General features: G+C 39.0%; 1 protein-coding gene across 5 annotated transcripts in view; it reads right to left on the bottom strand.

Annotated features, from left to right (window-relative positions):
* The window catches only part of slc4a4a (solute carrier family 4 member 4a), a 279,906-nt gene that overhangs the window by 219,497 nt on the left and 33,917 nt on the right, over positions 1-26,492 (bottom strand). For all 5 annotated transcript variants that reach the window (XM_039758567.1, XM_039758571.1, XM_039758568.1 and 2 more), the window contains exon 2: positions 2,992-3,065. In XM_039758567.1, coding sequence (XP_039614501.1) covers positions 2,992-3,065 — 74 coding nt within the window. The remainder of the gene's footprint in view (positions 1-2,991; positions 3,066-26,492) is intronic.

Below are 26,492 nucleotides of genomic sequence, written 5' to 3'. Positions count from 1 at the left end.
GGCTATCAAGACCACTATTATGAAAAAGTAAGATAGGTACATATTTGCTTAACAGTTGAAAATCTGCTTCAATCAATGGAAACAATGAAATGTTGACTTTCGTTTAACCTGTGACATTCAGGGTGAGGTTCTACTTTTCAGTCATTGCACTTTCCAGTTCAGCACTGATCATGCTCAATAAGAAAGATTTTTGGCTAATTTTTAGACAGAATTACTTCAAACTGAAATGAGTTGGCCATAGCTGATATTTTTAGATATTTATACCAAGGTGGGCATGTGTCAAAGTAGAAGCAACCTCATGAATACATTTCTCTGAAAAGGGTATGAAAGATGCAAGATTGAAGATCAGTTGAAAGGTAAAAATAATTTTAAGACTACAAAGTAATTTTGTTGATACCTTACACAAGGAGAAACATTTTAGATTTATTGCCTATTTTAAATATACCTGCTGCAGCTATGTGTGGCAGAATGTAAATGTGCTCTGCAGCAGACCAGCGTCATGTTCAAAATAGTTACTGACTTTCTTTTGCTCCCCTACAACCAGGTCCAGTAAAAGAGGGGGTTATACAGTGCTTAATGGATGGATGCACAGTAACGCTTTAGGATGAACCATAAAGCCTACCCAGTGTGTGAACAGAAGAAAAGCAAAGATTGTCAATGTGCCTTTATTTAATGTACAATCCTGTTTCCAAAAAAGTACAATGTAAAGAAAAACAGAAAGTGATGATTTGCAAATCATTCAAACTCATATTAAACTGGAAATAGAGCAAAAACAACATACCAAATGTGGAAACTGAGAAAATGTATTGATTTATGAAAAAATATTTTTGTATTTGATGCCCACAACACGTTTCAAAAAAGTTGGGACAGGACAACAAAAGACTAAAAAATGTATGCAATGCTAAAATAGACACCTGGTGCAACTTCTCACAACTAATGGGGTTAAATAGCAACAGGTCAGTAACATGGCGGGGTATAAAAAGAGCATCCCAGAGAGGCAGAGTCCCTCAGAAGTAAAGATGGAGAGCAGATCACCACTCTGTGAAAGACTACGCAGGTAAAATGTGCAACAATTTGAGAATAGCATTCCTCAACGTGAACTTGCAAATAATTTGGGGGTGTCCTCTTCTGAAGTGCATAATATTATTAAAAGATTCAGAGCATCCAGAGAAATGTCTGAACACAAGAGACATAAATGCTCAAAAATTTCTGCCGTTCCTTCTTTCACAAAACATGCTGAGAACAAAGTTTGATTTTGGGTCATTAACCAGCTGTTTTTCTCCTCCTAGTCTCTTTTTTTTTCCAAATTTCCTTTGGATGTATGCTTTTATGTTACTGCGTCGTTCATTTATTGCATCCTTTAGCAACCAATCATTTTTCCAATTAATCGGTTATATTAACAGACTACTACATATTTTATACATATCGGTATTCCTGCAGGATGTTTCTCTGAAAATATGTTTTAGCTACAATAGGTTAATACCATCTGGATTATTAGTCTTTTTTTTTGCAACATACATTAATGATTAAATTGTTCAGCAATTATAAAAGGGAATACTAAAAAAAGAAACTGAAGATGTCACAGAAGCACACTCATAACCTTTGAGCAAGACATTTCAAAGAAGATCACTACTGTGAAAACCGAAGGGTGCAGTGGGCACTGTGGGAAATCAGCTAGAGGATTTTGACCATGCAGGAACATACATGGAATTAGACAGAAAGCAGGAAAAAGAGGATTACCATTGTCTGTGTTTTTAAGTAAAAGACATCTCAAATTCATTTCAACATGTCACACACGTAATGTTGATTTTTCTAATATATACTAGAGGATCAGTCATCTTAAAAGCAATAATAGCAAATGACTAATTCTGTCAATATTTACAAGACATTTTAAAATGTAAAGTATAAAGCTCACTTTAGATGGAAGTTGAAGGGCTTATTTTGAAAAAAGTCTGCCAACTAAAATAACAGTCTTATTCTTAGGTTGCTAGGTGTATATTTTACATAATATACATTCCATTATATACTGGGTACGTGCCTAGCGGTGCCATCAGTACATTTCTTCTTGAATGTGATACATTTCCTGTCTTTTTTAACAATTCTAATTTAATCACATTTAAAATAATTAATAACAAACTTCTACTGAACAGTTATTTGCTACCTTTTCATAGCGCTGTACTGGTCCAATGGATGATAATTTAAGCAAAGCAAGTGTTGATTTTCGCATACTTTAAATATCTGGCTCAATCAATTCAGCTCACTTTAGAATAGCTAATGGAGTTTTTTTGCTGAGAAAGTTTTGGAATTAATGCATTTTGAATACAAAAAGTGCACAGACTTTTGCCTCTTACTTCCACTATACATATTTATTCCAAGTTTTGATGCTTGGTGTCATCTTAAAAAATTGCTCAGCATGTTTGAAAGGTATGCAGCTTAAATAAACATTATACATATTGCAGGTATAAAATTCCATATATAGTTTAAACTTGAAAAAGTATATATTACAAAAAATTTGGAGACCAGATTCTTTATTATTAAAGTTATTTTTCCAATGTTATTTTATGGTCGTCCTCAAAGACTATTTAATTATTTCTGTTTTTTTCCTGCTCCAAATCACCCAAAGAATGCTTTTTGCATACTTTTCTCAGCAATCAACGAAAGCTATCAAGTAACGCATTAAAGCATAAGAAAAGAAGATAGATAGATAGATAGATAGATAGATAGATAGATAGATAGATAGATAGATAGATAGATAGATAGATAAAAGTAGAAGTTATTATTGATATGAAACTCCAAATAAAAGTTAGAAGGAAGGAAAGATCTGCACAGCTTAAAAAATAAGGTTAGGACTGGCATAAAGCAAGGAAAATGAGAATAAAATGAAGTCAGGAGGATGAATGGTTTGAAGTATACAGAATACCACAGATCAGCACAAAATATCTTAAAAGACAGTACAGATTTATGAGATAAGAAATAAAGAAAACGTTTTACCTTCAACCTCTTCTTCATCACAGACGTGCTTTAGGAAGGAGGCACCCCTGTCTAGCACTGCCTCATCTTCCATCCTGTAATAATAGAAAAGAAAGAAAGACTGTTCACTCTTCTCTTGGAGTGTGCCTGTTGAGCCACACCTGCTCCTGGAATTAGCCCCCTGAATATTAAAGCTCATTTTTTGTCCTCTAGTTGCCAGTTTCCTTCAAGCATCCAGGCCAAAACAAGGGCACCAAAGTGGCCTCACATTACTGAAAACCCTGCTTATGAAAGTACAAAGTTGTTTCCAGGTATAAATGATGTAATCCGAGTGGACGGTTGAGGAGGGGGTTGGCTTGCTGCTTAAAGGCTGACTGATTCAAATGTGCTGGGTGGGATGCGATAGTCATTGGTCTCACACAAAATCCTATATCGTTCAAGAGCCCCTCTGTAGCGCACCGCCAATGTAAAGGCACACATGCACAAGATGCCCCGACTCCAGCTGGTTTCTTAATACACACGACACTGTTCTTCACCTCAGCTACAAGCTTCTTATCACGTGGCCAATAACCACTGTTTAAGGATTACCTTAGCTATACTTAAGAGTGTTAGTAACATTCAAGCAGAAAGCCACAAAAGGCAACCGGTAGAAGAGGTAAACATGGATTACCAGTGATGCTGTGCATGAATACATGCTCTCCTAATCCACAGTTAGAGCCTCAAGCATGGCCTAGCTTAAAGTGTATGTGCTCTTTGTTTTCTTTCCTTGTTTTTCAAACAGCCATTTTGACAAAACGATGGTAGCATATGACATGCCTTGCGGTGTACAATACAGTCTGTGCCTGGAGCCTTACATAAGCTAATGAATGACTGCAACAAAAGCTAGTCAGTCCATTAAGAAACACCTTTAAGCCTCTGATGGGAAAGGTGTACCTCTGCCATAACAATATAAGTATTAAAACATTAATTATAGCTTAAAGTTTACAAACTTCATGTGACTTTTACATTACTGCAAAGTAAATCACATAGGCAAAGTTTTCGCAAATGAAATCTCGGTTGTAATCACATCACTGAGTGATCAGCCCCCTCTAAATCTGATGTTTACCTGGGAGATTTAAATCTTGAGGGAATTTCTTTGTGACAACGGAGGTCTTGGACAAATGTAGGAAGTCCAAAGTGGTTGTCAAGAATATTAAAAAAAATCAGTGAGAAAAAAACATCAAAAGGTGAGACGACTTGCACAAAAGAGGAAGGTGTGTAAGAGATCAAAAAAAGGTAACATAAATAAAGAAGGTGATTCTAAATGAGCAAAGAGTGACAATCCACAGACAAGCCATCATAAACACAAGATTACAAAAAAAAAATTCAAAAGAGAGCATTTGAATTATTATATGAAAGACATGACAACTCTGTACCAAACAATGATTGTGTGGCTGTTTAATTAACAAGAAAGCATAAAAAAATCTAAAACCATTAGAAATTTTGCAAAGGGGAGAACCATTCAGTTAAGTCAGCTATTTTGGTTCATCAACAGGCAAGTTTTCTGAATATCTCGACAAAATTATTTTAAAGGGTGTGAGGGTCCATAAGTATATGACTGGGTTTTTTGTTCTTGGTTCCTACAGCCCTCTGGTGACTTCCGTGTAAAGTGAACCTACCACGCAACTAAAAATGGGAGCCGTGGCCAAAAACAACAAATTAAATACGGAAGGTCTGGCCAAGGAACTAGCAATCGTCATGTCCAAGAGGGAGGCTTTACAGCTTTCCTGTTTGACTGGACAACACTGACTTCCTTTTCTACATTTAATCTTTAAACTTAAAAGTTTAACTGCCATGTGTGTTTTATTTTTGTAACACATGTAACAAATCTGCATTTTGTTTCATGGATTGACACAGCACCAGAAGCATGCCTTGTGTCACATATTGATTGTACTGTCTGGCTCATACTCAAACTGTGTCACCTTTGTCCATCCATCCATCCATTATCCAACCCGCTATATCCTAACTACAGGGTCACGGGGGTCTGCTGGAGCCAATCCCAGCCAACACAGGGCGCAAGGCAGGAATCAAACCCTGGGCAAGGCGCGCACACACACACAAACACACTAGGAACGATTTAGAATTGCCAACGCACCTAACCTGCATGTCTTTGGACTGTGTGAGGAAACCAGAGCACCAGGAGGAAACTCACGCAGACACAAGGAGGACATGCAAACTCCACAGAGGGAGGACCCAGGAAGTGAACCCAGGTCTCCTATCACGGGAGCCTGCTGAAGCCAATCCCAGCAACACAAGGCGCAAGGCAGGACTCACCTTTGTCATTCTGCCATATTTGTATTCAAAGATACCTATTTGTGTATTTTGTTCTAATTGGGGCGAGTGTGCTGCTTGTTTTTTTTCAATTTCTTACCATATTGTTATTTAATGTTCTGTTTATATATATTGCACATGCTTATATTCCCTGAATTTATTTTATCAGCATTAAAAAACATGTTGAAAGCATACTTATTTTTCCTCAATGACGAATGCTAATAAAGTTTTAGAAAACCATTATCATCTAGGTAGCAACTTATTTACAAGTTTGTGTAGTTTTACTATATCTTAATCTCTCCTTTGCTAAACATTTACTTGTATTTTTATAATGTGCAGCAACTGCTTTGTGGGACTAAAATTGACAGAAGGTATTTTAATTATGTTTGTAGACTTTACTTCTGAATGACAGATTCACCTATTTAAGATGAAAATGAAAGGATTTCCTCAAAGGATACTGGTTTGGAATCTAAAACGACTGGTCACGTAGTTAAAGCAAACAGTTTTCCATTCTGTAAAACAGGCATGTTCAAACATTAGCACATTGACCACATTTCGCTTGGTATGACCTTTCTATTGACCTGGAAGGCATCTACAGAAGTGATGCATGGTGTGGATTTTTTATTCCAGTAATATGTGTCATTTTCTCTTACCTAGAGGTCAATATTCAAGATCAATAAATCATAAAAGATCATAATAGATCATAAAAAGAAAAAAGTAACTATGCGAAAAGCAGCCGTTGAAATGCTGAAAAACAAGTGTCTACATACGGCCACCATCTAGCTCTGTGCAGTTGTCATCTGTGCAGGAAGTATTAATGTGAACAAAAAACATGGGTGCTCATTGTACTACAAACATTATAAAGCTGTAGCACAGAATTTGACAACAAGAAAAAATGTATATTACAACCAATCAGAACCAAAATTAAGAGGTAAGCTATAATACCAGCCAAGCATATACTGTAGCTTAAAAATTTTAATATGCAGGAAAGTGTCTACAAGGACTATTTAGAATAGAGATGGACAATAACTATAGGAAACATGGTAGGGCTTTTCCCACACAAGAGCTCACTGAAGGATCCCTTTAATTGTCTGCTGGCTATACCTGATCTGATAAAGCTAACATGTTCAAACAAATCTGTCCATTGTGAAAAATGTAAATTTGCATCACAACATTGATGGATGCTGTGTCAAAAAAACCCAGTGTGGCAGGCGGCTGGTGGTGGTACCCAGCCAGGACGCCCAGGAGGAAATGAGGAGGGCTTGCATCTCCTCCAGACCACAGGGGTGCGACCGCCCTGGTTGTGCTGAGGGCCACGGGTAGAGGGCTTGGAAGCCCAACCCTGTAGGGGCCCGTGGCCACCGCCAGGGGGTGCCCCGGTGTCTGAAGAACCCTGGACCTCAGCACTTCCACCACACCAGGAAGTGCTGGGGGGAAGAAGACTGGGGACACCCGGAGGGCTTCCGGGTGCGCAGCCAGCACTTCCGCCACGTGGTGGTGTGTCTACGGAGGATTGCCGGGAAGCAGCTGGAGACCATCCGGGCTTGTATATAAGGGGCCGCCTCCCTTCATTCAGTAGCAAGAGTCGGGTGGAAGAGGACGGAGCTCAGAGAGAGGAGTGGAGGTGGCCAGAAGGAAGGCACTGGAAACTGTGAGGCCTGGACTTTGGGGGATCGGTGCTGGAGGCACTGGGTTGTGCACTAGACTATTTGTAAATATTTTATAATAAACATGAGTGTGTTGGGTGCTAAACCGTTGTCCGTCTGTCTGTGTCTGGGTCCCGTTCCACACCGGTAAAGCAGAAAATGTAAAACACTTTAATGTCTAAAATCGAGAAAGACACTGAGAACTGCCAGTATTTTATCACTCCTTTCAGTTGAAATAATGGTTGGTTGCTTAGTATTTCACTGAATAAAAGAGAACACTACTGAAATACAATAGGGATTCCTGCAACTCTTCTCATGATAAGCAATTTAGGAAAAAAGATGGATATAATGTATTTATTTTTATATACTATTCCATTACACTTTGATTCAAATTTGATCTGTGTTGAGAGGATTATTGTAAAAGTATCAAGAAGACATGAACTGAAAGAGCCATTATAACTTTCAATACCCCAGTTCATGTTGTATGGCCTACCCATAGAAAATGGAGATGAAACCGTAATTAGTTAGCTTATATAAATTCTTTGAAAAATAATGGACTGAATGGTGTTCTCTTCCTGCAACCCTTCTTAAGCAATTGCTTTCTTTCTAAAATACGCGTAATTTGCAGAAAGATGTCTTGAGTTTGCTCATTTCCTATATTTTGGGCAGTGCAAATATGGTTTTACAGATGAGTACCATTTTGCCTCAATTGCATAATGTATTGCATTCCTCCATCACCCTGTAATGGGTCCTTTCGTCATGTTCACCTGCTTCAAAAGGTGTTCCTGTAAAGGCAGCAGCATGCCTGATTTTCTCTGTTTTTCCTCCTACAATGTAACAGACAACTTGGTTAGGATGGTTGACTGTCCTTCCATCCACTATCCAACCGGCTATATCCTAACTATAGGGTCACGGGGGTCTGCTGGAGCCAATCCCAGCCTACACAGGGCGCAAGGCAGGAAACAAACCCTGGGCAGGGCGCCAGCCCACCACAGCCAACCTTAATTTCCTCTTATTATTGGTGGTGTCCCAGATGAACCCTTTGCTGAAATGTGATATGACTGTCACCTTGTCATAACTGCAAATTCTGTCTCTAACCCAGAGAGCACTGAATCAGTAGACAGATCTTCATTTGTCCCTGGGGGAACCTTTGTGTTCTTCATTCACTGGCAGAGTAAGCAGAGGGTAGGACAGAACATTTGCCCTATGCCCTATCCTAGTTGTGACTCACAAATGACAACAAAAATAAAAATAAAAAATAACATTAGCTTCAAAATATTCTAGTACATCCTAACATATTAGCCCATATAAACAATACAAGTGGCTCTCAACCTTTGGCATGTGAAGAATCACTCCACCTATTACTTAAAAAGCCTCCATGGTTTGATTTAATAGAATGGAAGAATCCATCTTTTAAGACACTTTATTGGCACTTTAATACCATTATAGAGTTAATTGTGAAATACACATACATGATTCACATGTTTTAAGCAAATGACAAGATTATTTGCTTTTTTATATAGTGCCATACGCAGCCGTAAGGTAGGAACAGAAGCACTGCATTTACACTTGCATTCTTATAAACATGGCTTCTGTTGTCCATCCCACCATCCATTTTTTTGACTGGCCTACCCAGTTTAGAGTGCTTATCCTGGCTGCACTGGGTGGAAGATAGGACCCAAATATGGATGGGGTGCCCACCTTACATACATCCAGCTACACATCATTCATAAACAACATATATTTATTTATATACTGGCCGGACATTTGTTTTGAAGCTCAAGACATTCTGCAGTCATACGACATACAATGACATGATCTCAGAGACACACAATTAGTGGGGTTACTGAAATGGCATTCTTACTTCCTGAAGATGAGCCAGCAAACACCAAATTTGTATCGTTCTTTGTTTTTTTTTTAACCAAAGTAATTTTTATTACTTTAATAACTTCAATTTGACACACGCACATATGAGACATATGTGAATGGTCCAGAGATGAGTGTGTTGCAATCTCTGGTTACGAGTTGTTCCTTCACTTAGTCAGACCAATTCTGGATGAGTGCACAGGCATAAGTAATAGCAATGTGTGATCGCTTACGTGAGGTAGCTTGAAAACAACAGAACAAAGGCTGGTTTATAGGAATTCTGAAGTAAAAAAATCTTAAATTGAAAAGACTGACTTCACAAAAGTAGCCTTAAAGTTGGAACAGATCTAAAAATGGAGGCAAAGTTTTGGAAAATGAAACCCTCAGGTGTAACATCTGAAATATGAATTAATTTAACTTGTCTATTAAATATTCCTCTTCTGTGTTACTAGCCAACTATCTCATCCATACACTGACAGTCTCACAGCAGCAACAGCAAATGTCATAAACCTGACAAAGTGACTTTCCGAAAAACCTGCTTTACAAAGTGTGTCTTTAGTGAGAAGTCAAGCAAAATGACACCTTTTATTGGCTAACTAAAAAGATTACAATATGCAAGCTTTCGAGGCAACTCAGGCCCCTTCTTCTGACGATAAAAGTTGTCATTTTGCTTGACTTCTCACTACATCCATAATGGCTAACATGGTACAACACCCTAGTACTACAAAGTGTGTTTTTATAAAAGCAGTTTGTGTAAATGAAAGCATTCTGAATTATTTTGATATTCGCTAATTTAACTGCCAATGATATACTGTAAATAACTGTTTTATTGATCATATCAGTCTTTATAAACACTATGCTGAAATCCCCAAAAGATAATAAAATCCCCCCATTTGTTGTTATCCTTTGGAGAAATCCCTCTCTCTGTCACATATGAAACTGAAGCTCCAAACTGTACATTTTGTAAACTAAAAGTATAGAAATTTCTGAATTTCTAACTTTTATTCCATTTCAAACAATACTATTGTTCATAAATTTAAAAAATAATTCATTAAAAAAATTAGGTGCACATAAAAAAATGAAACGACTATCCAAAATACCTTGTTAGAACACCCAAACACTATATTTTTGTGTGGATCACAAATAAGAGTTCAATACTTAAAAATTTAAAACAAAAAATGGTGGCACTTTGAAACATTTAAATTCTGGTGGGTGGTACACCAAGACAAAAGGCTGAGAGCCCCTGACATATAGGATACAGTCTTGAAGTTTAAAACAAAGGCAACTATTGATTTTATAATGGCACCACGTTGCCACAAGACAATTCCCACACATGCTGTCCTGCTCTTGCCAATCGTGTGTTTAAATCCTTGGAATATGTGTGCATTTTGTGCATGACTTGCATGGGGGCAAGATTTAGTGGGGCGCACTTATGAGCTTCCTATGCCACAACCACCAGTTCAAAAGCCTTACTCCACTACTGTCTCCACAGAAAACAAAATGTCAATTTCACTCCCAGAACACAACACCACCAATTCTATAGGCTCCTCTTTTGCATGATTAAGAAAATCTACCAGTAGCTGCCCAAGTTGTTAACACACCACCAAGTCCAAAAACTGGTCATGTCTCTGCACCTGCAACTCACTCCTCACAGGATTATCATACTGTGTTATCAGACTCCTTCATTTTATTCAGGATGAGGTCTGCCTGGTCTCCTAACCTCTAGCACATTCTAAACTTATATTTTTTTAATCTTCCTTAGATTTGTCTTACTAAGTCATGTAGCACCTCCAGACCATTGTCAAATCATAGACATCTTCAATAAGCTTTCATAGATATTGTAATCTAGTGATGTTATTTCTTTAGGTTACTGCTTGATCTTTTCCCAGCCTTGAAGCCTCAGTGGTGGAACAGCTTTTCCATCACAATTACAAATGTCACGTTCATTTTTAATCTTTTACTATTGCCTCATTTACTAGCTGCTCTATTTTTTTGCACTTAAAACTATCATATTACCAAGTTTGCATTTTCTATATTACCTTTAGATGTAACAGTAACTAATATGCATTTACTGCAGTGCTTGCACAGTTTGTATTCGGTCTCCTATCATTTAATATGAAGTATATTAGAAAGTAAACCTTCGTTTTCTGAAATAGCCTTTTGTATTACAAGATCATGGGAAGTCAAAGTCTATCCAAGCAGCACTGGCTGCAAGACAGTGCAAGCCCTTGAGAATTGCACTCACAACCCTCACACACCTCTGGACCATTGGCTTCATTTTGTACAAACAAATAAAACATTGACACAAACATATAATAACACAATGATATTCTTTCTCCAACAACTCATTTCATAAACGATACTTACACACATTCGTCTAAATGAGTGCAGATGATACTAAGGCCAAGTTTCTAGGTTGATGCAACCTGCAAGTTGTAGTCAAGCACTGTTATAAATCCTGGTAATGCTAGTCTTGATAGACCAATTGTATTTATCAGTCAGAACAGAACAGGAACATCAAGTTAACAGGCATATTCTTCTGATGGTGGTGAGAAGCAGCTTACACGGAAAAATCCACACAGTCAAGGACAGCACATGCACACTCCACAGAGACAGTCACCAGGCTTGGAAAAAAAACCTGGTCTTTACAGCTCTGATGCATCAGTGCTTGTCTATTCAATTTATTACATTTTGTATAACACCCTTCACTGAGTACAGGCTCAGAGCACCTGCACACGTTTCTAGATATAACGTAATGAAATAACGAACATTTACATATAAGAATACACAAACTATGTGGAACACACAGCATAAGAGAAAATTTTTACAATCTGATTAAAATAAGCAAATCATGACATTTAAGTCCATTAACACTGTAATTGAAAAGTAGCCACTTGACAATCCAGTCCAGGAAAACAAAAACTCCAATCTGGGGGTCCACAGTGTACTGTAACAGGCAAAGTCACAGTCAAAGTCAGACAAAGTCACAGTTCTAGTGACCCGGTAAGCTGGCCACACATACACTCTTGGGCCTTTTAAAATATTATAAGTATGCAAGTGTCTAATTGTAAGATTAAATCTTTTCATCTCTGGTATCACTTCCTATGGGTAGGATTAGCACCTTGACAATAAAGCTGTGGCACTCAGAAAGCCACCAGGATACAAAGAAGAGAAAACAGAATAGAGGAGGGCCATCAGCAGTTCATAATGATTATCAGAAGTGCAATTTTATTCCAAAGACTAACAGAGTTTCAATATGAGCAGTTGGTCAGCACTCTAATCAGAGAATGCTTGACTAAAGTAGCAAGTCTTTAGCCTGGATTGAAATGTTAAAACCAAAGGGGCATCTCTTACACAAGCCAGCAGATCATTCCACAGCTTTGCCCTGTAGCTTAAATCTTGACCTCCTATTGTTTTATTAATCCCTGAAATGTTTAGTAGACTGGTACCTTAAGATTGTGATGTGTGCTCTGGTTTGCAGGTACTGATAAGTTTGGATAAGTATGCAGGGCCTAAGCCATTTAAACCTTCAAATGTAAGAAGAAGGATTTCGAAATCAGCCATAAACGTAAATGTAAATCTGGTGTAAAAACCTAAAAACAAGAGTAATGTGAGTGTGCTTCCTAGTTCTGCTTCCTGCAGCAGTCTGAAGTAACTGAAAGCTACAAACAGAATGATTAATGAATTGCAATTTGAATAGACATCCAGGGCTGGCTCATGTGCCTTGTGATCAATGCTGCCTGGATAAGCTCCAGAACCATCAAGAACCTAAAATGGAATAAGTGAGGTTGAACACGTTATGTTATAAAAACTGATTAGGCTTTCTGTGAAGCAAAGCTCATTTTGTTATTGGGTACAGTGACATTATGGATGGAAGACTGATTAAGCGAACGGTCTGGGTGAAAAATTAATTCAACTATGTAAATTAATCTTATTGGTATAACTGCAGGCCCTATACACCATCTGGGATTCTCTAACAGAGGCAGAGATACCTGTTCCTCCTGCCAAGAGATCCACCATTAAATTTGAACATGCTTAATTCATTTCACTGTTGCAGGTTACCAGAACCTATTCCAGCAACTTTGGACACAAGTCAAGTTAAGAGCATGAGTTGATTACAGATCTTACCCTCACAGCCCTCACGATCAAAAGACCTCATTAAAAATGACCTAATAACCTCTTTGGATTGAAAGCTGGACCAGGCAGAAACAAAATCCATAAAAACACAGGGACTAAATGCAAACTGTTCAAAGTCAATGACCAGACTTGAACCCCAGGTACTGGATTCTTAAAGCGGATGCACTAATCACAAAATCAAAATAAAAAAATATTTTAAAAATCTTAAAAATAAATCAAATCAAAAATCATTCTGTGCAAAAATGTATAGCAAAGCCTAAACCTTTCTCATAGAGTATATAGTTTATAAATTTTGCATACTCTTGTATCTTTTTTGTCATTCCAGCATTAGTCCCATTTCAGCCAGAGGAAAACACAACATACACAAGGCTGCCGCAAAAAGCCCCCTTGCTGGTCACCGTTTTTTCATGCTTGCAGATGTTTTGAAGCTGCAGTAATATGACAGGTATCTCAAAAGTCAGCAGTGTCCTTGCTTCACACAATACACGCAGCCAAACACAGAGTATACCAGAAAGAACCTGCTGCCTTTTAATTAATCTGTTAGCTTTCCATGCCCATTGATTTTATTTTCTGCTCTTTATGAACATGTTTAAAACTATCTTGTACCTAATGTGAGAGGGTCAGCATTGATCTCTCCCTGCAGTCCTACTTAAAGCCATTTTCCTCTGTTCTTCCATTTTCTCCCTAAGACTAAGATTGAGGTCCAGACCGTCAGGGCTTCACCAGGTTTTTAAATGGGGAGCCCCTTCACTGTTTTTTGTTTACCCCATGATAAAGCTTGACAGTAGTGCCAGCATCATGGATCTACCCCCTCGGCCCTTTTGGTCTATTTACCACTTTGCTCTGTCTACCACTCTTCCATCAGCTTAATTCTACCATCGCTCATTCCTCTTAAGCCAAAGCCACCTTAGAGGCTGACATTGCTTGCTTGCTGATGTCATCCACCGTCTTCCTGAGAAACAGACCCCTAAACCCAAGAACCTCCAATGTATTCCACAGTGAGGTTCCTGGGAAACCCTTGCAACTCACTTCCAATGGATGCTTCAGGCACTCGAGGATGAAGGATTTATAGTTCCTGAGCTTATGCTCATGTGCTTCCTCAATACTCTTTTCCCAAGGCACCATCAGTTCCAAAAGGACCGCCAGCTTTGTGGCACTGGGTCAAAGGACAATGTTGGCTCTCTGGCTTGTGCTGGTAATTTCACCCTGGGAAAATATTTGCTACCTTTTCAGCTTCACCTGCATTTCCTAGTTAACTGCTGATTCCCTGTACTGTTTGCCTCTTTGCCCACTTTCTCTCAAAGCCTGATGAAGCAGATGAAATGAGGCCCTGTGATCTGTACCGTGTGTTTCTTTTGTTTCCTCTTGTTTTCCAAACCGACAGCCAATTGAATTTACCATCCGACAGGATCACTTGGCAGGATGACAGACTGTGTTCCAAGCTGGTGGGTCTCCTAAACAGGTTTACTGTTGCAACTCATGTTAACTGCTGTATCTCTCTCAGCCGCAGGTTTGTTGATATTAACAAAACCTCACAGGCAGATCAAAGTAAGCACTCCTCCATGTTACACGGGTCTTTCCAGCCCAGTGTCAATCTCCCCAGGTTCACAGTCCCCACAATGGAGTGCTGGAGTCACTCTTCCACCTCCCTTAGAGCATTGCTAGCTGTCCACTTGCACCCAGTCCAGATGCTGACTCTTGTCTGACGGACCCTTTCATTCTCACTGTCTCGCAGCATCATAGCATACCGGATCTTCGTCACCCAAAACTCCTCCACAAACAAATGTAATTGGTAACTGCAGCTGTACAGGATGATGAGGATGTCAGAAACATTTGGGTAAAGACAGTCACCTCCTCAGGGTTCTGATGATCTTCCTTTCCAATGCTTCTACAATGGACAGGGGTAACTCGTAAACAAGAGGTAGCCATAGAAGTTTGGGGAGGACTGGTAGCCCCATACCTTATACTTCCCCAGGTGACTATCACTCTTCAGGGCCTTTAGCCACCTCTCTGCTTGTTTGAGCATCTCCTTCACACTCTCTGTGCCATTCAGGAAATCTCTGTATCATTTACCAAAGGCTTTTCTCAAGGATCTCACTGACTTTGGGAATGAGGTCCTCACCAATCTTAAAATGAAACCTATCCTGGATACAGAATCTCCTCAGCACTAGTTTGTTGGATTTGAATGGCTTAAACTCTGTCTTGGCTGCTTTAGTGAGACCTGTCAGGTCTACCAAAATCCATCTTCCCTTTGGTACTAACTTTGCTGCCATTGTCAGGTCATCTATGAATGTTCTGATTGGAACCTGCTTTATATACAGTATATTACTGAGCTAATCAAAGACCATAATATAATTATGATACATTTTTGTGTATCAAGTATTTCAATATTTCTGGCAATGTTTAATACAGAAGGGGATTGTTGGCAGTTTAAGCAGTAGGGTCACAGGTTCAGATCCACAGTAGAATGCATATATGTCCCAGTAGGTTTCATTTGAGTGTTAGGTTAACTAGAATCTCAATATATATTTACAGTATAACTTTGCACGAATTGCTGCTTTATCGACATTTGCTTCTGCTTTTACACCCAGACCACACCTTCGTCATGTTACCTATGGTTTACAAAGTATGATGTGCTTTCTTATGTTTAGCTCTTTAAACAACTGACATTCTGCCCGGGGAATATTTGTGCATAGCACCCAATGTTGCCTGTGCACAGGTTGCTGCAAACAGATTTTAAGAAAGAAAGGTTAGAAAATGGAGAAAGGTTTAGGTTAGACCTCTAGAAACTACATATTACAGGCTGAGTTAACAGCATAATTCTGAGGTGGGGTAGTCTATGCAGAAAGGTCAGCTAAAAGAACAAATAACAGATCTCAAGCAAGGGCTGCACAATTGGGTTATTGACTAGAAAAGAAATGGACAACTCAATGCTAGCTCATAGGAGATCTCTTTCCTACTTGTCCCTTGACTGTGGGATGCTATACGAGTGATTGGTAGGATGGAGAAGGACAGAGACCCTTTCGGTATCTCTACAGCTACTTTTCATATTATCTAACATGAGACTGCACTGATTCCTGACCTGCAAGAGTCACTGACTTGAACCGTTGGCTGAAGAAACCAGTTCTCAAGTTCAGTGACTGGGCGACTGCCCTTCCAATTACCGAGTCATGGGCATCCATAGTTTATCCTGGCAACACTGGGTGTATGGCAGTACCTGGAGGATTCACCAGTCCTATGCAGGTCACACTCATGTACACCTCCCGCATGCTGATCCAGTCATCAATTAGCCAGCCCTGCATTTCTTTTGTACTGGGACGAAACTGATATTAACATGGGGAGATTACAAACATTTAGTAAAAGGAAAGGCAGGACTGGAATCCTTGTACCCAAACAGCACTAATTATTGCACACCATACCCTCCCAAAAGCATGATGCGGGGTATATAATCTGTCTTGCTTTTTATTCATGCGCACAATAAGTCACACTCACTCCTGAATTACCAGGCTTTAATCTTCAGTGCCGAAGAAGGTAAAACGTCTGTGCTCTTTAAAAAATACAAAATAATTACGATGATTATAACTCTTTATAAAAAGTCAGCACTTCTGCCATACTTTCATCTGTTTACCTGTAAAATACTGTACCAAAAATGCCATAAAAGATGGGCAAAACAAAAACATGACAAATGTCTGGATTTTATCTCAAGTGGCAATTACAAAACAGAATATACGTGTCAGCAAAGACAGGGAGGGTCTTTGAAGAGTTGGGTTTGGCTAATAAATATGGTCTACTGTATCTGCTTCTGACATGCAGAACGTACGGCTTGCACCAAATACAGTATGACAGAGGTTTAGACTTTCAAATAGGCTTATATAAATAAGTTAAGAGTTTTATTGTTTATATTGTATTTATGTTTTTGACATTTTTTTTACCTTTGGTTATTTATGTAAAACAATCTTGCAAAACTGAGAATAAGCACAGGTATATTTGCATTTTTTGTCCGCCAGCCTCACAGCACTAAAGGCAAGCTGAGGTCTCCAATATGACTGTTTTCATAAATTAGTTCATCAGCATACTAAGATAAAGAAAACACATAAGCCATCTCTTAGACAACACCAGACATTTTAAGCAAAATTTGCCTCCCATACCTTTTATTTTTTATTTAATAAGGTAAGTCAATGCCACATGCTGTTAGACTTTTGATTTATCATTTTATCAGAAAGATGGCACCTTCAGGAGAACACCCAGATGGGCATCACTTCTTGCTAAAAGAATGAGAGGGAAGAGTGCCCTCTGCTGAACTAACATGCCAACTTTTCGCAGCTTTTGATGTTTGTTTTTTTTTTTTGTTTCCTGGAAATGGTTTACTCTGGCTACATGAACAACATGTCTGTTGATTATTGTAAATCAATCTGCCTGCCCTTTTAAGCTTTAACAAATGCATGCCAGTTATAGTAATTACTAATCAACAGGTAAGGCAAGGCGGCAGTTCTGTCAGAAATGTGTAATTAGTTATGATATTCTATTATTGCGACCCAATTTTATAAGGCTTATAAACTGAGAACAAAATGCACTTTTTGTCCAGCCATCATTTACAATATATGGGAGTTCCAACCAAACAACACAAAGGGCAACTAGTGTTGCAAGTTAGCAATTTTTATATTGTGCGTTTTTTATTTGATCATAAAATCACGGCACTTTGATAAGGGTGAAATTCACTAAAACATTAAGCCTACTTCTGACTCTGTCCATTTTCTGACCCTCTCTACTGAGTTCAAATGTCAACAGAGTCTGTCCTGCAGTGAGGAAGCCACAGTAAGAACCTGGCCTAGCGGAGGCACCATCCTGTCAAACATTACTTGCAAAACGTATCTCTCACACACTATAAACCAAAACGGGCAAAACTAATCTGACAGCAAATGGCTGTTCCCTGTTTGTCGAAATTAAAGGCCCAAGTGTTTTCAGAAAGAAATACTATTCTCCTTACCACTTCAAACACCTATAAAACACTTCAGAAAAATTCAAACTGCAATTATATTATTTCCACTGACATTAGATAACAGTAACGCCTCACCTCAATTTAGTCATTAATTATTGCAACATTTAGACTTTTGACTTTTATTTAAATAGCCTCCTAAAGAACTTTCAAAAACACATCCACCACTCCATCTATTACCTTAAAATCACGACAGGGGGCACACAAACAATGGAGATGCAAGAAAGAGATTCTAATATCTTTATCGCACACTGCTAATATAGTATTACAAACACAAAAAAAGTACCTACACTGTAAATATATTAGTGCAACCCCTGCCACATCCACATTTCCAATACTTAGTATATTTTTTAAACTCTATTTGATAGTCTTTTCTGCACTAAGTTCCTATATTAACAGTTGGCTTATTTACTTCTCCTGCCCAGCCTAGCTCTGCTTCTCTTCATACGATTCTCCTCTAGACTGACACAAGCATTTCACTGCCCAAGGGCCTGATTTGTTTTGGCGTTTTTTTTTTAAGGTGGAACGCGAGGTTAGTGATGATGTGACTCACTGACGCACAGGTGGAGACTGAAGGGCTGAGCCCCCCTCCCCCACCTCCCTTGCAGACCACATGAAATCCTAGAACCCACCATGGAACATTTTCAACTAGCTTTCTGATTAATAATTCAACACTTTATTATCTTGATTTTTTTTTTGTCACTACTGTTAACCTTTCTATGAATATCTAATAATAACATTTTCTATTTTCTGTACGACACCCTGTTTTGTCTTGCCAAAGGATTTTAAAAATACCTATAAAAAACATTCAAAGTATAAAACAAGAGAACCCATGAAAGTATTAGCAAAATTATATTGCAATCAACTACATGCAGAAGAATAATCAGGATTTAGCATAGTCTAAGGGCGTGAAACATGTAACACTGCGTGTTAGGACACGCACTTACTTCTTACATGTGTCATTGCACATATTTATAACTGATATTTGCCTTTAATACATTCATCTGTCTATTTCCTTATCCTACATTTCCAATTACATATTTGAGTGGAGCAGCGGCATCAAGCTAGAAGGCAAGAACTTCATTCAAGATGTCAAATATGTATACACCCACACCTAGACAATTCAGTATTATAATTAAAACTAACATGAGCAACTGTCGGTTATGGAAAGATCCAGAGAAAGCTTACACTTTGTGATCCCTTGGGATCAGTTGTTCTTTGATTCAGTCACATAAGGAATCTCCTAGGTCCGCATATCTACCAGTCTTTAACAGCACATTGTATGGTCTGCCTCTCAAGTTCAGTCCTGGGGGCCAGGGCCATCTTAACACATGGGCACAATGGGCATTAACTCCTGGGGCCCACGATGTTTCTGATGCCTATGTATGTTTCTGTTTTGCTATCAAAATGAGGGCCCCAGCGCACTACTTTTCCTGGGGGCCCATGATGACGGTAACACAGCCCTGTTGGGGCCCCCTCTAGTTGCAGGTTTTTGTTTCAAAAAGTTTCACACTGAACAAGTTATTTTTTACCTTTAATTGATCCAATTGTTTCTTCTCTAATTTTGCATTCCGAAAAGTGCATTAGTGTTAGAGTTGCATTTATACAAACTTAAGAAAACTATGTTTTGCTATATCTGGCGATGCTTAACTCTGTCATTTTCTTATGAATTCACTTTTCTGTGGGGGTTCCTCTCTTAACAATATCTAAATAATGACAATTAAGGACAAACATAGCAGTTACCAGAACAAGTAATTATCACAGCTTAAAGGCAACTATTTTCGTTTTAATATTTGTGTGCTTATTTGTAGATAATGTCATAAATAACTAGACATTTAAAAAGAACAAAACACCTTCTTTATTTTCTTTCGGCTGCTCCCATTAGGGGTTGCCACAACGGATCTTCTTCCATATCTTTCTGTCCACTGCATCTTGTTCTGTTACACCCATCACCTGCATGCCCTCTCTCACCACATCCATAAACCTTCACTTAGGCCTTCCTCTTTTCCTCTTCCTGGGCAGCTCTATCCTTAGAATCCTTCTTCCAATAAACCCAGCATCTCTTCTCTGCACATGTCCAAACCAAAGCAATCTCGCCTCTCTGACTTTGTCTTCCAACCGCCCAACCTAAGTTGACCCTCTTATGTACTCATTTCTAATCCTGTTCATCCTCGTCACACCCAATGCAAATCTTAGCATCTTTAACTCTGCTACCTCCAGCTCTGTCTCCTGCTTTCTGGTCATAGCTGGTGTCACTACCGTCCTGCAGACCTTCCTTTTCACTCTTGCTGATACCCGTCTGTCACAAATTACTCCTGACACTCTTCTCTACCATTTCCACCCTGCCTGCACTCTCTTCTTCACCTCTCTTTCACAATCCCCATTACTCTGTACAGTTGATCCCAAGTATTTAAACTCATCCACCTTCACCAACTCTACTCCCTGCATCCTCACCATTCCACTGACCTTCCTGTCATTCACACACATGTATTCTGTCTTGTTCCAACTGACCTTCATTCCTGTCCTCTCTAGAGCATATCTCCACCTCTCCAGGGTCTCCTCAACCTGCTCCCTACTATCGCTACAGATCACAATGTCATCAATGTCATAGTCCACGGGGACTCGTCTAATCTCTTCTGTCATCCTGTCTATCACCATTGCAAATAAGAAAGGGCTCAGAGCTGATCCTTCATGTAATCCCACCTCCACGTTGAATGCATCCATCGCTCCTACTGCAGACCTCACCACTGTCACACTTCCCTCGTACATATCCTGTACAACTCTTACGTACTTCTCTGCCACTCCCGACTTCCTCATACAATACCACAGCTCCTCTCGAGGCACCCTGTCATATGCTTTCTCCAGGTCCACAAAGACGCAATGCAACTCCTTCTGACCTTCTCTAAACTTCTCCATCAACATCCTCAGAGCAAACATTGCATCTGTGGTGCTCTTTCTTGGCATGAAACCGTACTGCTGCTCACTAATCATCACCTCACTTCTTAACCTAGCTTCCACTACTCTTTCCCATAACTTCATGTTGTGACTCATCAATTTTATCCCCCTGTAGTTACTGCAGTCCTGCATATCCCCCCTTATTCTTAAATATCGGCACCAGTACACTTCTTCTCCACTCCTCAGGCATCCTCTCACTTTCCAAGATTCCATTAAACAGTCTGGTTAAAAACTCCATTGCTATCTCTCCTAAACACCTCCATGCTTCCATAGGTATGTCTTCTGGACCAATGGCCTTTCCATTTTTCATCCTCTTCATAGCTGTCCTTACTTCCTCCTTGCTAATCCGTTGCACTTCTTCTCTCTCTCATTCTCTTCATTCATCAGCCTCTCAAAGTACTCTTTCCATCTGCTCAACACACTCTCCTCGCTTGTGAGTATGTTTCCATCTTTTTCCTTTATCACTCTAACCTGCTGCACATCTTTCCCAGCTCAGTCCCTCTGTCTAGCCAATTAGTACAGGTCCTCTTCTCCCTCCTTAGAGTCCAACCTCTCATACATTTCGTCATACGCCTTCTCTCTTCACCTTGCACCTTATCTCCTTGTACTCTTGTCTACTTTCTGCATCTCTCTGACTATCCCACTTTTTCATTGCCATCCTCTTCCTCTGTATACTCTCCTGTATTTCCTCATTCCACCACCCGGTTTCCTTTTCCTCCTTCCTCTTTCCAGATGTCACGCCAAGCACCCTTCCTGCCAAAGAATCTAAAAAGAACTTCTGCTTCATTTAGTAAAACTGAGTACAAATCTGTAATTTTTGAATTGATAAAAATGACAAAAACTGGGAAGTAACATCTTGATTAATTAAGATAGGATTTGCAATTAAAAGAAGAAAAAGCTACAGTGTTGTGTGGCCCTCCAGGACTGAACTTGAGAACCACAGGTCTAATTCAGGGGTTCTTAGGTTCAGCCCTTGCAGACTTCCACTGCAACCATACAATACTATTTTCTAAGCCCACCTGATCCTGAGCAGGGTTGTGGGGTAAGGCAAAGCCTATCCCAGCAAGCAAAAGGTGCATGGCAGAAATGATTTGTAGACTGGGTTCCAGTCCATCATAGGGTGAACACACACACACACACACTAGAAACAATTTAATGTCATCAATCGTAGCAATCAGAGGAAACCCATGTGGACACAAGAAGAATATGCAAACTGCACACAGAGGAGACCAAGTACATGAAACTAGGGGCCTCATTTATTAAACTTTGCACAGATTCAAGCAGCAAAATATGCACACGGAAATAAAAAGGAAAATACATACGCCAAAAAAAAAAAAGATTTCTGATTTCTACGCAACTTACCCTGTGTAAATCACAATCACCTTATAAATATGCGTACGTGAAAGTGCCTTGAACTCTGACCTGAAATATCCATATATGGAGCATGCTAATCAACCTCATACATATGCAATCACAATGCTGAACAACCTTACAGGCTTGTAGGGAAGCTCCACCTTGATGTGTTGATACCCCACTACCCTCATTCAAGAGTATCTGGCTGAGAGCACAAGATCATATGTGGCAATATAGCAGCGCCTCTCCTCCATGCTCTGGGTGTCCAGAAAAGGTGTAAGGCACCATTGTCTGAGTGGGCACTGAGCAGCTATCACCGGGCACATGTATTGACGAGATTACAGTTACAATGAATAGTACACGCTATATGAAACACTGAGGGTTCAGCCTTCCATTAAGCCATTCCCCACTTACAGTACCATCAAGCTACTTTGCAGCAAAATAACTGAATCAGAGGTTGACCCAGGACACTGAGACATGATGTTTTCAGGAACATCTAGGGTTGCATAGTGGTAGCGATGCTGCCTCGCAGTAAGGAGACCTGGGTTAGTTTCCTGGGTCCTCCCTGCATGGAGTTTGCATGATCTCCCCATGTCTGCGTTGGTTTCCTCCCACAGTCCAAAGACATGTAGGTTAGGTGCATTGGCGATCCTAAATTGTCCCTAGTGTGTGCTTGGTGTGTGGGTGTGTGTGTGTGAATGTGTGCCCTGTGGTGGGCTGGCGCCCTGCCCGGGATTTGTTCCTGCCTTGCGTCCTGTGCTGGCTGGGATTGGCTCTAGCAGACCCCCATGCCCCTGTGTTAGGATATAGCAGGTTTGTAAATGACTGACTGACTGACAGTAACAACGCTAGGTGCCTTTATTGCAACATGAATGCTGTAAGTTGCTCCGATTATGTTAGGAGAACCAGACACTGCTGCAGATTGCCTTTTAATGTTGACAAAAGCATGTTATATTTCATTTATGTGCACCCACACCATACAAAAACTGGATATAGCGCCTCACTAGTCATCTTGCTTGCACCAAACTAGGCATGATGGAGTGAAGCTCGGCTGAGATATTCCTGACCTGTTGACCAGATCACTGATAAGTGACAACAGGTAGCCATTATAAATGAACGAAAAAACAAATTCTTTAGTGCAAATATGCAGCATTGGCCCTCTTTAAAGGGAACTAAAATACAGTAAATACATCAAATTCATAGATTGTTCGAGATGTAATATGTTTGTCACCTCAACGCACATTATAATAAAGGATGAGTGATATAAATTATTATATGTGTAAGTTGTCATTTAGCTGGTTTGCCTGCATCTCTCTTTAACATCAAGGGTGTCGTCATTTTCCAGTTTCTCTGAAATCTTACGGAAGATGCCATAAATATACGCATGATCTCCTGTCAAATTTTCTTTTACAAATCGCAATGTTTGTGCTCTTTTTGTGCATATGTAAACTTTATAAATGAGACTCCTGGTCTCCTTACTGCCAGTTAGCAACGCTGCCACTGTGCCGCCCTCCATTGAAACCACTTACACAAATCAATAGGCCAGTCTTACTTTTAGATGATCTAATCATTTCATTAACTAGACTTTCTTCCTCTCTTATTTTCAGAATTCAAAGCAATGCAAAATGTGCAATATTTACATTTAAAAGAAATTTAGATTTTTTTTGTTGCCATAGCTTTAAAAACTTAACCTTCCTTTACCACATTCTTTCCAATTCACCTTTTTAAGTGGAATTTGCTCCTTTGATTGGATCCAAATTTTGATAATTAGTGACAAGTAGTACAGAACCGGGTGCAAATGACACTGAATGCTAAAGGGAAGCAGCTGCTTCATTACTATTCTCCTGCTTGCTCATTAGTAAGAAAGGGTTTAAATAACCAGAACATGAAAAAACAGCAAAGTTTTAAAATGCCAGAAAAAGAAAAAAATATATACTCCTGTGTAACGGAAATCGTTGTAACACTCCAACAGTTACAAACCACAGGCAGAATCTGGAAAATAACAGCTTGCTTACTGAAGACAGCAGTCCAATTAAAAGCAGAAATTGGTTGGGATGAACACCTACAGTTATGGTGGTCCGAGAACTTAAGAATCATTGATTTAAGCCTTTATCTTGCTAATTAGCACACAAACGAACATGACAATGATGTAGCGATTCTGCTTCAGCACTCAGTGTCATTTGCACACGGATCTACACTTCTTCTTGCTAACTGTCAGTATTTTGATAAATTAAGGAAGCAAACTCCACACAAAAAGGCAAATTAAAAAGAAACTGTTAAAAGAAATTTAAGATATTAAAGCTATGACAAAAAAATCTGAATTTCTACTAAATATAAGTATTATAAACCATGCTTTTATGAATGCTAAGTAACAGAACTAAACACGCCACCTAAGTGAACAATTAGATTGATTAGACACAAGTCTGAGCCATTGATATACAAAACTGGTTGGAAAATTATATTCTTAATCCCACTTAATCTAACTCAAAGTAGCAGGAGTATGTCCATGTTGAATAGGAAAAGAGGCATCAGGAATCAGGCATCAGTCCATCACGGGGATGGGTCACATGCATTTTCACACTCAAATGGAGCTAATATAGAGTCTCTAGTAAACCTAACACACATGTCTGTGTGGATAAAGGAGGAAAACAGGACCACCTTGAAGAAAACCCACCCAGACACTGAGAGAACATGTAAACTCCACACAGACAATGACCCAACATTGGATTCAAGCAGGACACTGGATAAATTGTACAGGAGTGCAAACAACAAGCCACTGTGCAAAAGCAGTTATATGACAAAAAATTACACCTTTAAAATATTTTTGGTTATCAGTTTAAAATTAAATAGACGATAAAAGGTCATTCGTAAAAGAATTGTTTTAAACAATTCATTATTTATATAGCTAGCTTATGTCACAAAATGACGTAAAGCTTTAACCGTGTTAATCCTTCTCTACATCCATTGTTAACCCACCAACTGATTCAGTTCTGGGATCCCACTGGGCAGCCCACCACAGCAGCTTACTTCTATGTGCACACTCACAGACACTCAGACGTTGCTAATTTAAACTCAATTATTAACACAATGGGAAGGAACGTATCTGTGACATGTGAGGAAAACAACACAAACACAGGAAGAAAACTGAAACTTCACACAAACCAAAAATTTTAAGCCAGGACCCTGAAGCAAAGGGGAAACGCAGCTAATCACTGTGTCACCCAAACTTTACTAATGTCACATGACTTCATTTTCACTCTTGACCTCTCTGTGGCTGCTTCTTGCACTGTACCTATAGCTTCTGGGACAGGCCCGCATTATACTGGTTAGAAAATAATGGCTTATTTTTTTTAAATATACTTAACATATACGTAATGAAGCGCTCCATAAATAAGCAAAACTAATTTTAGATTATATATATCAATAATTTTAAATATTTAGAAACATTATTAATAATTATAATGACTGAATATTACATGATTCTTATGGCTATATTCACCTATCCATTGACAAACCTAAATAATCCATTTTAGCCTTATAGAGACTGTTCACTATCTTGGTAGTATTGAGTAAAAGACAGAAGTCAATCCATCAAGGGGCACACTCATAAATACAGGACTGGTTTGTTGCTATCCTAAGAAGCAACATTTTTGGATACTAGTGGAAAAGTTTTATACTTCTGGCGCCGCATCCGAGTGGCAGCCTTTCCAGCAGCTCCGTATATGTCTTTATCTTTTTACCTTTTTATCTCTATTTTTCTCTATTTCACTGATCACTTCTACCACTTTCTTTTATGTGGAATTGCTCCCTGGACACTTTTTACTATTTTACTATTTTTGTGAATTTCCCCTTGGGATTAATAAAGTATCTATCTATCTATCTATCTATCTATCTATCTATCTATCTATCTATCTATCTATAGTGTCTTATCTATCTATCTATCTATCTATCTATCTATCTATCTATCTATCTATCTATCTATCTATCTATCTATCATATAGTGTCTTATCTATCTATCTATCTATCTATCTATCTATCTATCTATCTATCTATCTATCTATCTATCTATCATATAGTGTCTTATCTATCTATCTATCTATCTATCTATCTATCTATCTGCATTACCAGGAATAAATTCCCATAGAGATGCCGAAAGAAGGCATAAAACCTGAGGCTGCATAACAATGCCACCCTTTAGTTCAACATGTCATAGTTATTTCACTTGTATATTTCTTTTGGCAAAATTGCATTGCTTATTT

This window comes from Polypterus senegalus, chromosome 7 (genome assembly GCF_016835505.1).
Source record: "Polypterus senegalus isolate Bchr_013 chromosome 7, ASM1683550v1, whole genome shotgun sequence".
NCBI classification, from domain to species: Eukaryota; Metazoa; Chordata; class Cladistia; order Polypteriformes; family Polypteridae; genus Polypterus; species Polypterus senegalus.
The sequence above is the reverse complement of the archived record's forward strand: the minus strand, read 5'-3'. Positions and strand labels throughout refer to the sequence as shown.